Below are 13909 nucleotides of genomic sequence, written 5' to 3' on the forward strand. Positions count from 1 at the left end.
TCCAATAGAATTGCTGGATGTGCACTAGAAAATGACAAAACTCTAAAGTCAAAAGGTAGAGGAACACATGACAGTCAAGTTGATACAGTTAATAATATAATGGTCACTAAATGGTATGACAACAAAGTTGTCCATGTAATTTCAAACTACCAAGGACCACGTCCAATAAATAAGGTAAAAAGATGGTCTGTTACAGATAAGAAATATATTGATATTCCTAGACCAACATCTATTGCAGAATATAACTCATTTATGGGAGGTGTAGATTTGCATGATATGTTGGTAGAAATATACCGTGTAAATATTAAAGTAAGAAGATTTTACCTACGTATTATTTATCATTTAATTGACATGTGTGTTGTCAATGTACGGCTCTTGTACCGGAGGCATTGTAAGCAACTTAAGATAAAAAAAACAACACGTTTATTAAAATTTAAATCAGAAATAGCACATGCTTTATTGCAAGCTGGTAAAAATAAATTGAATAAAAGAGGAAGACCATCATTGTCAACTACACCACCTACTAAAAAAAAAAAGATTATTTGTTCCAAGGCCTGTAGATGATGTTAGATTTGATGAAATAGCTCATTGGCCTCTTCCAGTTGCAAAAAAGCAACGATGCAAACATTGTATAACAAGTTATACTACAAACACTTGCAGTAAGTGTAATTTACACTTATGTTCTAAAGTTGACAAAATGTGTTTTATTGCTTTTCATAAAAAATAGTAACTCTTTGTGATAATTATTTTACTTTTAACTACCTATCAAGACTGATACAGATAACTATAAAAATGTATTATATAATGTAGCTATTAAATTCTAAACTATTTTGTATTTTGTTTAAGGTATAAAAACTTTTTTCAATTCTTATTTTTATTATTATACTTTGTTTTGTTTAATTACATAATTTGTTATGTTTTATTTTAAAATTTGTTTTAAATTGTTAAATTTTGTTTCAGTATTATTATACATTTGTTTTGATTAATTACATCAGATTATGTTATGTTTTATTTTAAATTGTTAAATTGCATACCTACCTATTTTGTTTCAGTATAATTAATAATTATACATTTGTTTTGTTTAATTACATAATATTATGTTTTATTTAAAATAATTTAAAACCTACCTATTTTGTTTCATTATTATTATAAATTTGTTTTGTTTAATTACATATTAATTTGTTATGTTTTATTTAAAAATGTATTTTAAATTGTTCAACTATGTATCTGTTAAAAAAAAATATTATTATACATTTAACTTGTGTTAAATTGTTAAATTATATATTTGTATTGCTAAAAAATATAAAAAACAAAGAATATTTGAATTATAGAATTAATTTTTTTATGCGAGTTCTAAAAGCCCGATGATGACTTTAGGAATCATACCTGTAACTTCCAGGTAAGTTGATGAAAAAAAAAAATTTTTCCTTTTTTTCATTATTTATAACTCATTAATTGATATAGTGTATGTAGGAATTTTTTTTTTTCAAAAATTGAGTAGTTGGGCTGGAAAGGGTTTTTGAGACATGGAGAAGCACACAGAGACACCCTATTGTTATATACGCTGATTTCGAGTCCTTGCTAGTCAAGGTTGATGAGAAGAAAGGAAAAAAAAATAACAATTGTACAGAGACATGAGGCCATGAGTTACGGGCTTATAGTTGAGGCGAGTGATAATGTCCCGCTCGAGCTGTCAGCCGATCACGGCATAACTATGGATCCTGTAATATACAGGGGCAGTGAGGACCGACCGGACGTAGCGAAACATTTTGTAGAGGCGATAGTCGAAGTTAGCAGGAAGATAGAGACGCTTTTAAAAACGAATACCCCGATAATTATTACTGAGGAACAAGAAAAAACACATCAAGAGTGTACAGCGTGTAATCTATGTAAGTGCAATATAGTGGGGGGTCGATAAAGTCATAGATCATGACCATCTATCGGGAAAATTTAGGCAAACCCTGTGCTTTTAGTGTTACTTGGCGTTACAGCAGCCTAAATTTGTCCCGGTATTTTTCCATAATCTGTCAAACTACGATTCCCACTATATAATTTCCCAACTTGGTTTCGACTCAAACTCTATTACCGTTATACCGAACAGTGAAGAAAAATTCATATCTTTTTCAAAGTATGTGAGTAATAAATTTACTGTTTGGTTTATCGATACGTTTAGGTTCATGGCGACAAGCTTAGGGAAATTAGCTGCTAACATGATTACACCATTATTTGAAAACTTTCGTGAGACAGCTAAACATTTTGCCAAGGAAGAAATGCCACCTGTAACTCGTAAGGGGGTATAGGTATACCCTTACGAGTACACTGACAGTTGGGACAAGTTGGAGAAGACGAGATTATTGAGGAAGAGGGACTTTTATAGTACGTTGGCCGAGTCAGGGATAAAGGAGTCTGAATACACGCATGCAAAGGATGTAATAAAGTTACATAGTTATTCGTGTATTTATATTTTAAAACTTTTGTATGTTATAGGTCTGGGACCACTTCGGTTGTAAGACGTTGGGTGAGTATAGTGATTTGTACTTGAAAATTGATGTGTTGCTGCTGTCTGACGTATTCGAGAACTTTAGGGATTCGTGTATGATCATTATCACACTGCCCCAGGCTTAAGTTTTGATGCCATGCTCAAATATACAGGGGAAAAGTTGGAGCTGTTAAGCGATTACGACATGTTGCTGATGTTTGAGAAAGGTTAGTACATCATAATTATTTTGTATTATATGTATTATATCATGTATGTTTTTCCTTTAAAGGTATTCGTAGTGGATTGGTACAGGTGAGCATGAGGCATGCGAAGGCGAATAATCAGAAAGCACCGGGGTACAATAAGTCGAAGTCGTCGAAATCGTGGCTTATTTATCAAGATTGTAAGTATTTATTTATTTTTTCAAAACTTTTCTAAACTTTTTAAGCTTTTTAAACTTTAAAGGTAACAACTTGTATGGCTGGTCAATGTCGCAGTACATTCCTTACGGTAGATTCAAGTGGGTTGATCCAACTCTCAATGGACTTAATGATTTGACCGATACCTCGCCTATTGGAAGGATATACGAGGTTGATGTATCCTATCCGCATGAATTACATGACAAACATAACGACCTGCCTTTTCTACCACAGAATGGTATACCTAAAGGCTCCAAGGCACGGAAGCTCATGGCAACATTAAGGCGCGTACACACGAGCGAACAAAAATAAAGAATGCTCACGAACGTTCGTGTGCGACCCACCATGCGACCGTATAGACGACGTTCGTGAGCATTCGCAAGCATTCTAGAACGTTCGCTGAATAGGTCGCATAGACTCGCACGGCGAGCCGATCACTGTCGGTTTTTCAGTCATGCTCAAAGAAACACCGCGAGCATTCGAGTCACCGTTTGGAAGGTAAATTAATTCAAACGTTCGTTATAATAAAATAATTAATAAATAAGTACTTACATTTTTAAATTTTTTTATAATCTATTTGAAAATGGATTGGGATAGCAAAGATTGCTTGAATTTGATTGAATCATTTAGATTACAAGAAGTATTATGGAACTCAAAAAATCCATCATATTTTTCAAAAAATGCCAAACATGATGCTTGGTGTCACTTGGCAAAAGAAGTGAAAAGACCGGTTGAGGAAATTAAAAAAAAAATACTAAGTTTACAGGGATCATATCGTAGAGAAAAAGCGAAAGTAAAAAAAAGTTATGGAACTGGAAAAGGTAAATATTAATAATTAATAATACTTCGAATGAAAATCTAGAAATTAAGTACCTACTTAAAATATTATATTTAAAAGGTGCCAACGACATATACCACTCTAAATGGTTTGGTTTCGACGCCATGCATTGTTTTTTAGCCGATAGAGATGATCCAATGCCGACTATGAATTCTGCAAATGTAAGTTTTACTATAACTATCTCATGATTATATTTTTATATAATATAATAATAATATATTATTTATTATTTATAACTTAGCTAGATCGTGTTTAGCACTTTGAGTGCCATGTGTATCAATTTCAATACACTACTAATATGTTCATTTGTGCCGTGTGTATTGATAATGATGCACACATTTTGTCTTAGAAAATTACTTATTATAGAAAAACAAACCCAGATAGCGCCACAGAACAAAAAACATATGACTCTTGACTATATGTTTAATTCGTATTTATGATTGGTTTGAGGTTATATTAATTTAACATTGATAAAAAAATAAAACAGTTGATAACATTGATATTGCCAAATAATTTTATCACAGAACCATAGTTACTCTGCTGTTTTATTTACTTTATGATAATTTGATATGATATAATAATATCGTACTTATCATTTTTATTAATTGTAACTACTATTTCAATTTGAATCGAATTATTCGATTAATAGTAAGAAGTAAGTTCAAATTTTTTTTAAAAATGAACATAACAAATAAAAGGAAACAAATTGAAGAATGGTTGAACGACAGTAGTGTTTCAGAATATGATGATTCAGATAATGACCCGGATTTTGATATTGACAATAAAACTTCAGAGTAAGTATTTTTATTATTATAATTATAACAAAAAAATAAGATAGGTAAATCGTGTTTTTTTATGGTCTCGAATATATTATATTAGCCTATTTTATTATATAACTATCATGCATAATATAGGTATTTATTATTTATAATAAATCAATTTATTATCTGTATTACAGGGATGATGATGTTGATGTTGATCCGGCCAATTCAGGTGATATATTAGATCAAAATGCAAATACCTTTCTTGCAAACAATATTTTTGATGGGTAAATTGAATATTTTATGTGTTTTATTTTTTATAAAAAATGTAATGTTTTTGTGTTATTGGTTTATAGATGTAATGTTATTGTGTTATTGTTTTATAGATGTAATGATGACAGTTCTTCTACTTATATGCAACCTTCAGTGGTTTTCAGGGGCGGATTTACCCATAGGCCACCTAGGCACGTGCCTAGGGCGCAAAATTTTTTTGGGGCGCAATTTTTTAGTTTTTCATAATTTCATAATTATATTTACCTAAATTCATATTTTATAATATAAATTTTTTTTTTGTATATAACTTGCATGAAACTGAAGAATGGCTCGCGTAGTCACTTTGCACTTTGCAGTAACGTTTTAATTTATAAGCTATAATACCTTTGCCGTTTGACCGTTTGAGTTTAATCCTGCGACCGAAGCGCGTTGCGCCGCGACGACACCGCTAGAGGTTTGACATCGACACTCGACGAGGCAGTTGCCGGCGTTGCCTATGTTAATGCATTTGAGGTGGTATACGGGTGTATGGCGTAAACACATACAACATTGTGAATGGCGCATGCGCAAAACGCCAGCCAAGGCAGTCAAATATACTGCCTCAGGCTACCGGGTACATTGTATATAGCCGCTCTACTAGCTAGGTGGGAGTCAGCTCGCACTCTTAGCAAGTAAATTATTTGATATTAACTGGAATGATCCGCCTCACCCTACACCCGGCACCACAATAAGTGTGCGCGGGCACGCGGCCACTAAACTAGTCTATTCTTAGAATACTGGAATAATTTCTGGTAATCAGATGTCTTGATAATGTAATAATAAACATTGCGACGACGCACGACGCTGGCACTGTCGCCCGTCTCCTGCACAGTGCATACTGCTAATCGATTACGATTTACGATTATAGAAACTAGTTCACATTTTCATTTTTTAATTAGAATATTAAAGTTTAAACAATTAAACATGTCTGGTAAAAAGAGTGGGCACCAGTTTAAAAAAATAAGGCAAGACAAGTTGGCCAAACAAGAAGATGTATTACGAAAAACAAAAAAACTTGATGGATTCTTATGCAAAGTATGTTCAAAAATCAAATTAGTAATTACAAAAACATCTTTATTTAATTTTTATATTTTATAATGATAGTAATACATTAATATAATAATATATAAAAATTAGTAATTATTATTTATATTTTTTCATTCTTTATTACAAAAATTGTAACTTTCTTAGAATCCAGTAAAAAAACCTATGGAATCAGCTGAAAAAAATGACGAAATAAAGTTGATTGACGACAGTTCAGAATTAAAAAGTTTATCACCTATGTCCAAGGTATGTATATAATTATATAAAACATAATATATGAATGCTTTTGAATAAAAAAATAAATAATTTAAATAAATTTGTGATTGCATCTTGTACACTGTTAATTGTTATCCTTATCCGTCAAACTGCACGCATTATGTAGGTACTTATGCCATTATACACGACTTGTACAGTAGTTGTACGTTATAATTACACACAGTATCTATGAAGTACGAACAAACAATTTACCTTGAAATTACGTTTACAAATTTGGTTATTATTCTCCGCCCTCCGATTCCATAGTAGTTATGCAAGCGTAGCTTATTATATGTTATTTTGTTTACAGTAATATGTCTGCGTGTGTGTAACTTTAAAGAAATATTTTGTTTGAAGTTCAAATTCTTACAAATTTATAAAATTGACGTTTTCATAACTGAAATTATTATAATAAAAAAATAAAATGTTTAGGTTGATTTGAGCGATGTAATTGATGTAAATGTCGATGAAATGTGTAATGGTAAAAATTTGATCGAAGTGCAAGATGACAATTCAACAGAAGGAGTTCGGCGTTTTCCAACCGATCCGGCAGATTGGTTACGTACTGCAAGTTTTATAAAATGTTGTGCAGTACATGGGGTAGATCAAAATAAAAATGACAATTTTATTCAATCAAAAAATCAATATTCTGTAGGCAAAGTGAGGTTTTGTAACAAAACTATGTTTTTTACAAAATTACCAAATGGTGAACAAATTTCTCGTGCATGGCTTGTTTACTCTCATAAATTAGGAAAAGTTTTTTGCGCACCTTGTTGGTTATTTAAAAATGAATTTTCTAATTTAACTAATGATGGTTTTAATGATTGGAAAAATGCACATAAGCGTCTTAAAGAACACGAAGGATCGTTAAATCACAAAACATGTATACTAAAATTGAAAGATTTAGGACAAGAACAAAGAAGATTAGATTCTATGTTATCGGTACAAATTAACCATGAAAAAATGTATTGGAGAAGTGTTTTAGAGAGAGTAGTATCTGTAATTAAAACATTAGCTTCACGCGGACTTCCATTACGGGGACATGAAGAGATTTTCGGATCGCCTAAAAATGGAAATTACATGATGCTTCTTGAATTGTTATCAGAATTTGACCCTTTCTTAGCACAACATATTTCTAAATATGGTAATTCTAGTAGTGGTACTACATCGTACTTATCATCGACAATTTGTGATGAAATTATTGTATTAATGGCCAAAAAAGTTAAGGAAGTTATCATAAATAATGTTAAAAGTCATAAATATTATTCGATTGTCGTCGACTCTACACCAGATATAACACATTCTGACCAACTTGCTTTTATACTTCGCTATGTCAGTGATAAAGGTGTACCGACAGAACAATTTTTAGAATTCATACCAAAAGTTGGTCATAAATCTTTGGAAATAGCTGAAACAGTCATTATGACAATCGACAATTTAAAATTAAATATATCAGACTGTCGTGGACAATCATATGATACAGCTAAAAATATGTCAGGTTGTTATAATGGTCTCCAAGCTCGAATAAAAAATATAAATCCTTTAGCATTTTATATCCCATGCGCAGCTCACTCACTTAACCTAGTAGGGTCACATGCAGTTGAATGTTGTAATGAAGCAGCTACATTTTTTGGGCTAATGCAAAATATCTATGTATTTTTTTCGAGTAGTACACATAGATGGGATCTCCTCAATAATAATATGGTATCAAAATCACGCACATTAAAAGCACTTTCCAATACGAGATGGTCATCGAGAGATTCTGCATGCCTGAGTTTAAATGAAAATTGGTCTGCCGTTTTAGCTACATTAACATATATAATCGATGATAAAATTGAAAATAATATTACTAGAAATGAAGCAAAAGGACTAATGAGTAAAATGAGTTCTTTAGAAACTGCAATCATGTCAGTTGTGTGGGGTTTTTTGCTTAGTCGATTAAACTTAACAAGTAATAAGTTACAAAATGTCAATATTGATTGTTTGGATGTACTTCAGTTATACGATAGTTTAATTAGATTAATAGAACAGACTCGCGAAAATTTTGATGATTTTGAAACGGAAGCATTGGAAAAGGCAGTTAGAAAGGATTACAAAATAACTACAACAAGAAAAAAAAAGCGAAAAATTTTCCATGACGAATCTGAATCTGAAGACGTAAATTTATCGGCACGAGACAGTTTTAAAATACATACATTTATTCCAATTTTAGATAAATTAAAAAATGAATTAGAAACTAGGCGACATGCATATGATACTTTCTGTAAACCATTTACATTTTTAACGCAAATTAAGGAATTAGACAATCAAGAAATTAGAAAATCGGTTAAATTACTTCAAAACATTTATAAAAATGATGTCGAATTTAACGATTTTATAAATGAAGTGTTACATTTAAAAGCTCATGTCGATGTAATCTCTATAGGGGGGAAACACAACTTACTTGGTCTTCAAACATTTCTCTATGAAAAAGACTTGACAAATATTTACCCAAACATAGAAATAATACTACGCATTTTTACTTGCACAGCTGTCACCAATTGCTCAGCTGAAAGATCGTTTTCGTGTTTAAAAAGAGTAAAAAATTACTTACGTTCTACTATGACCCAACAAAAAATGAACTCACTTGCGATTCTAAACATTGAAAATCAAATAACTCGTCAGTTATCATTCGATGAAATCATAGATGATTTTACTACCGAAAAATCAAGGCGCAAAATTATTTAATTATTGTATTAATATTTTATTAATATTTATTGTTTAGTTGGTATGTATAAAAATAAAAGTTCCTAAATACAATTTTTATAGTTTTGTTTTATTTCATGGAACGTCTTTCTGAAACGTTTCCTGACGTCTAAGCGTCTGACACGGTCCCGAGTCAATCTGTTCTCGTTTGAATGAGCTGTAATATAAATGTCTAATTTCTCACATAATATATAAATGTATAATGTATTTTAAACAACTGTAACCTACGACTTATAAATAGAGTAATACATTAACGACCAAACATTTTAATAGACGAAATAGTAGGTTTGATAGAAGTCCGAACAGAGACCGATCTTACTATAGGGATAAAAATAACCACGAAGAAGAAATAGAATATATTAATACACTTATAGTTACAGAGCTTTGCACCCAAATTATTTATGCGGTTTTGGGGAGCTGGATGTATTCTAATGTTTGTGGGTGTATGTGAAGGCTAAGCCTCCAATAAAATGTTGAGCTGAAAAAAAAGTTCATTGCAATATTTCTACCTCCCCTTCTTCTAGAATGACCAGACGACAATCCTAACCTAACAATATAATATATTTACAACTAATATCGAAGAAATATATGTAAAATATAATCCAGAAAATAAATTGACACCGGTTAAATAATCTCATTTTGTGTAAAAACAAACACTGAAATAAAACAAAATATTGTTAAAAATTTTAGACACAAACCAATTGAAATTAAATAACACTACTATACGGTGGCATCAAACTTCTCAGAAGTTCATCCGTAACATAGATATTTTATAAGAAAATTTGGATTTCACTTGGATTTCTCAAAACGCTTTCATAGCAAACATGTTTTACCTACATACCACCTACCTAAAAAATGAAACAGTATACTGTCACGGTGACCGGTGTCTTAAGAATGAGAACTTTAGGGCCCGGATCTTTATGCAAATAGCAAATTCATATTCTTCTACATTTGACGTATAATAATTCTGATTAAATATCTTGACGTTTCGTAAAACGTAGATTCTACTGTTCATTTTTTTGTTTTGCATATTTTTGCATATTTGCATCAAAATGCATAGTAATTGCATATTTCGGGGTATTTACATAAAATGTGCATATTTAATAAATACTTAATAAAATATTTTAAATTTTACTCACAGTTTGATATACATGTCGATTTTTCCCGATTGCCGACGTTCTTTTTTTTTTTTTTATTAGATAAAATAGAATATTTACAATCTGTAATTTATATACATACAATAAGTAAATATGATAACAAAGAAAAGGTAGATATAACATGAATGGCGTGAGGAGGGAGGTCCACCAGTGTGGATACCCACTAACTTAGGGGAGAGAGTTTTATTTTATTTATTTTTTTTTTTTTTCAATTAGTGCAGTTCGGGATTTAGGAGATCACGACACCAGTGTCTTTTTAATCGACGTGGGGGGTTATTTGGCATGAATTTNCATTTGTGCCGTGTGTATCAAAATTGATACACACTTAAAAAACAGACTTAGAATGCTTTTTCCCCCAAAAACCTGTTAAAGCTTATTTTATTGGTTTCTTTGAGTCACAATAAAAGAATAAAAATGTCTTGGTCAGAATGGTCAGTTTTGTCATTTTAGGCCCGGCACTCAAAGTGTTAGAACATTGTATAGAAAAAACTACGTATAATTTTCAGATAGGTACTTTAATAAATTATAACGTAAATTAGAATGAACAATGAAATATAAAGGGGTACTATAGGTACTCAATTAATAATTAAAGTTAAATTTTATATATTTTGCCATTGCACACTGCCATTTGTTAGAAAGTAATCAGCAAAATGTTCTCTTATTTCTTGCGCTTGAAGTGGTGGTCTACGAGCGACATATCGTAAGGGTAGTAAAGATATTGTAATATTTCCAGACTCTCTCCAATCACCCCGTATCATGTGGCCTTCCTCTTCTCTATCAAAAGATCCTGGTGGGGTGTAGATATTTCTTGACGATTTACTATGTCTTAAAAAATTATGTAAGTAAACCACTGCCATAACAACAATTTGTGCTTTTTGAGGTTCCAATAACAAAGGTTTTCTTAAAACACAAAAGACGGCAGATGAGATACCAAATGCGTTCTCAACAGTTCGTCGTGCACGACTCAAACGGTAATTAAATACTCTTTCTTTTGTACCTTTATCATGGGTCCCAGAATACGGTTTCATAATATGCTTTGTTAGGGCAAATGCCTCATCTGCAAGAATAACGAATGGTATATCCACATTTTTTCCTGGCAAAGGTACTGGTGGGGGCAAGTTTAATTTCTCCATTTCTATTTTTTTGTGTAATTCAGTATTTTTAAACACTCCTCCATCCGAAATGCGTCCTTGACATCCAATATCGACAAAGAGAAAATTGTAGTCTGCATCGACTAATGCAAACAATACAATGCTAAAAAAAGATTTATAGTTATAATATTCACTGCCACTGTTCATTGGAGATTGCAAGACGATGTGTTTTCCATCCATGGAACCAATGCAATTAGGATAATTCCATGTTCTTTCAAATTGTTTTGAAATATTAAGCCACTCATTTAACGTGGAAGGCATCTATATTTAAAAAAAATAGTGTTTTATTAATGTATATATTATATTATATATAATAATACACTTATAACAGAAAACAGTGTACCTATATGACAACTTCTAATTATGAGAAACCTTGTATTACATTTTGAAGTATTTTAACCGAGTGAAACATTTATTTTATTTATATTTTTACAATAGCAGTTAAAAAATATTAAAAATACTTTGGCATGGTTTTTTTTATAATCATTTAAATTTGAATTTTGACAAAATGTATCAAATTTCAAATTTCAAAAGACTTTGTAGCTATCAATTTTAAAATGTTCAAATTTTATAGCTAAGGATTAACAATTTAAAAAAAAAGTTCTACTTAGTTTTTTATGTTCAAATTTGGAAGAAATTCTATAATAAATAACCAATAATAACGATTTCAGCCAATTTTGTTAATAAAAAAAAATAAAAAATTTACATCATTAAAATATCAGTAACATCAATAAATGCATCGCAAATATTTTGAAAATTTGAAAATTTATCAAGCGAAATAACTTGGCGAAAAAAAAATGTATGCAAATTTACATCACTATTCACGATGTGTTATAGGTATTCTTATTTAATATAATATATTTATTGTTATTATCTATTTTAGGTTCTAAGTGAAGCAAGAGAAATGTGTGCTTCACCGTATACTGGAATAATTGAAAGAGAAACATCCACAGACACGAGCGATGTTTTTATGTCAGAGGAGGATGCACTTGATACAAGTGAAACACAAACATTTACACAACAACAACAATTTGTATCTGCAGATAACAATGAGTTCACTTGTCCAAGTCCAGTCCAGCCTCCAAAAGGAAAAAAACGAAAAAATGTAGCTAGTACAGACTCCAGAATTGATGAAGCATTTGACATTTTAAAGAAATCTGCTTCGAACATCGAATTAAATCAACAATCTCCCGATGAGTGTACTACTTATGGAACTTATATCGGAAACAAACTTCGAAATTACACTCCAAAAACAAAATCATTTGTTCAGTATTACTTCAACAATATTCTTTTTGAAGCAGATATGGGAAGATTTGATGGGAACGAAAGTAATATAAGTTCATCTTTACCAACAAGTTATAGTAATCTACCACCAACAACACATACTTCAAGTCAAACTTCTTCTCCTAATATTATTTATCAAAATTTGCCACAAGCACAACCATCTACATCAAACTCAGTTGATTTCAATCCAATATTTGAAACATCAGATGGGTCTTCTTTAGAATCAACCTACCTAGGTTAGGTAGCTACTTATTTTAATTTTAATGGAAAAGTTTTTATTCTTTGTTTTTATTTTAATTTTATGAAAAAATATGTTTTTTTAATTTTAATTTTATGAAAAAGTATGTTTTTTATGTTTTTTATGTTTATATAATGTTTTAATATGAGTGAAGAATAATACATTGTTACGATTTATTATTAAGAAAAATATACTGTTATTCATAACACATTATTATTTATTACCTATGCATTACTTACTTTTACATATTCCTTTAAAACTTCAACAACTGCCATGCAGACTTCAGGAATTATACATGAAATTATTTGTTTTGAAATGCCGAATAAATATTGTAAGCTGCTATATGAATCTCCGGTGGCAAGAAATCTCAGCGTAACAGCTAGCCTAACTGTTACCGAAATAGCTGGACGCATATTCGTATCTTGCTTGATTACTTTTGGCCCGATGAGATTAATAATTTTTTCAAAATCAGCTGATGACATTCTTGTAAAATTTTGAAAATGGAAACTGTGTACATCAGACTGCATACTATTTAACAAATTAGCTCCTCTATTTTCATTATCGATGTAAAGTTTTGATCTCCAAAGACGTCTTTTACGTCGAACTTTTTTTTCTTTGATTTTCATGAGTTCATGCATTACAATAAATGCTGCACTTGCAACTTGTAAATTATTACTCATAATTCACCAATAAAAATATAATAATAAATTAATAATTGTTATACTTGAAAAATTGTTTGTTTTTTTGAGCCCAAGAAAAATTATATTGTTCACTATCGGAGCCTTCAACAAGCGATTGAAAACGGGTTGATTGTTGACAAAGTAAATATTTTATTTTACACTAATATTATGGCTGCAATACGATTGCGCGCGGTCCTTATCAGCGGTACCTTTTTAGGCGTACGATTGCGCGTGCTAAATTATTTTTACTTATAAGCAACGTTGCCAATACACAGATTATAGGTGCACGGTAAATATCTGGTTTGATTTCGGTTGTGGCCATCCTTACGTTATTTATTGCTTATTATTGCCGATATCAGACAAACTTTCCATCACTAAGAAGTAGGTTATTTTTTTTTAGACCCTGGGATATTGGATCTTTTATCTTAATAATTACGATTTTTTTTAATGAAAATTTTTTCGAATTTTTTTTTGATAAGTACCTATTCGAATATTTAATATTATTTTATTATAACGATTTTTTTTTTAATGAATATTTTTTTATTT

The 13909-nt window shown here is 30.7% G+C and overlaps 2 protein-coding genes across 2 annotated transcripts; one reads left to right on the forward strand and one right to left on the reverse strand.

Annotated features, from left to right (window-relative positions):
- Positions 1-3480: 3480 nt before the first annotated feature.
- On the forward strand, positions 3481-12748 carry LOC111037305. The gene is made up of 3 exons (XM_022319821.1): positions 3481-3719; positions 3797-3897; positions 12045-12748. The coding sequence occupies exons 1-3, from the start codon at positions 3482-3484 to the stop codon at positions 12684-12686; spliced, it is 981 nt and encodes a 326-aa protein (XP_022175513.1). The 5' UTR covers position 3481; the 3' UTR covers positions 12687-12748.
- Positions 10481-13417, reverse strand: LOC111037298. Its single transcript, XM_022319808.1, has 2 exons — positions 12923-13417; positions 10481-11422 (listed from the first exon to the last, which is right to left on the reverse strand). Exons 1-2 carry the CDS (start codon positions 13361-13363, stop codon positions 10610-10612), a joined length of 1254 nt encoding a protein of 417 aa, XP_022175500.1. The 5' UTR covers positions 13364-13417; the 3' UTR covers positions 10481-10609.
- Positions 13418-13909: the final 492 nt, after the last annotated feature.

This window comes from Myzus persicae, unplaced genomic scaffold (assembly GCF_001856785.1).
Source record: "Myzus persicae strain clone G006 unplaced genomic scaffold, MPER_G0061.0, whole genome shotgun sequence".
In the NCBI taxonomy this organism is placed as follows: domain Eukaryota; kingdom Metazoa; phylum Arthropoda; class Insecta; order Hemiptera; family Aphididae; genus Myzus; species Myzus persicae.

Bases quoted from the DNA above. Each gene is read 5' to 3' on its own strand.
- LOC111037305 (XM_022319821.1), top strand. From the start codon at position 3,482: ATGGATTGGGATAGCAAAGATTGCTTGAATTTGATTGAATCATTTAGA. The intron at 3,720-3,796 runs GTAAATATTAAT...TATATTTAAAAG, and splicing joins AAGTTATGGAACTGGAAAAG to GTGCCAACGACATATACCAC. The intron at 3,898-12,044 runs GTAAGTTTTACT...TATCTATTTTAG, and splicing joins CGACTATGAATTCTGCAAAT to GTTCTAAGTGAAGCAAGAGA.
- LOC111037298 (XM_022319808.1), bottom strand. From the start codon at position 13,363: ATGAGTAATAATTTACAAGTTGCAAGTGCAGCATTTATTGTAATGCAT. The intron at 11,423-12,922 runs GTAAGTAATGCA...TTTTAAATATAG, and splicing joins TTTTAAAGGAATATGTAAAA to ATGCCTTCCACGTTAAATGA.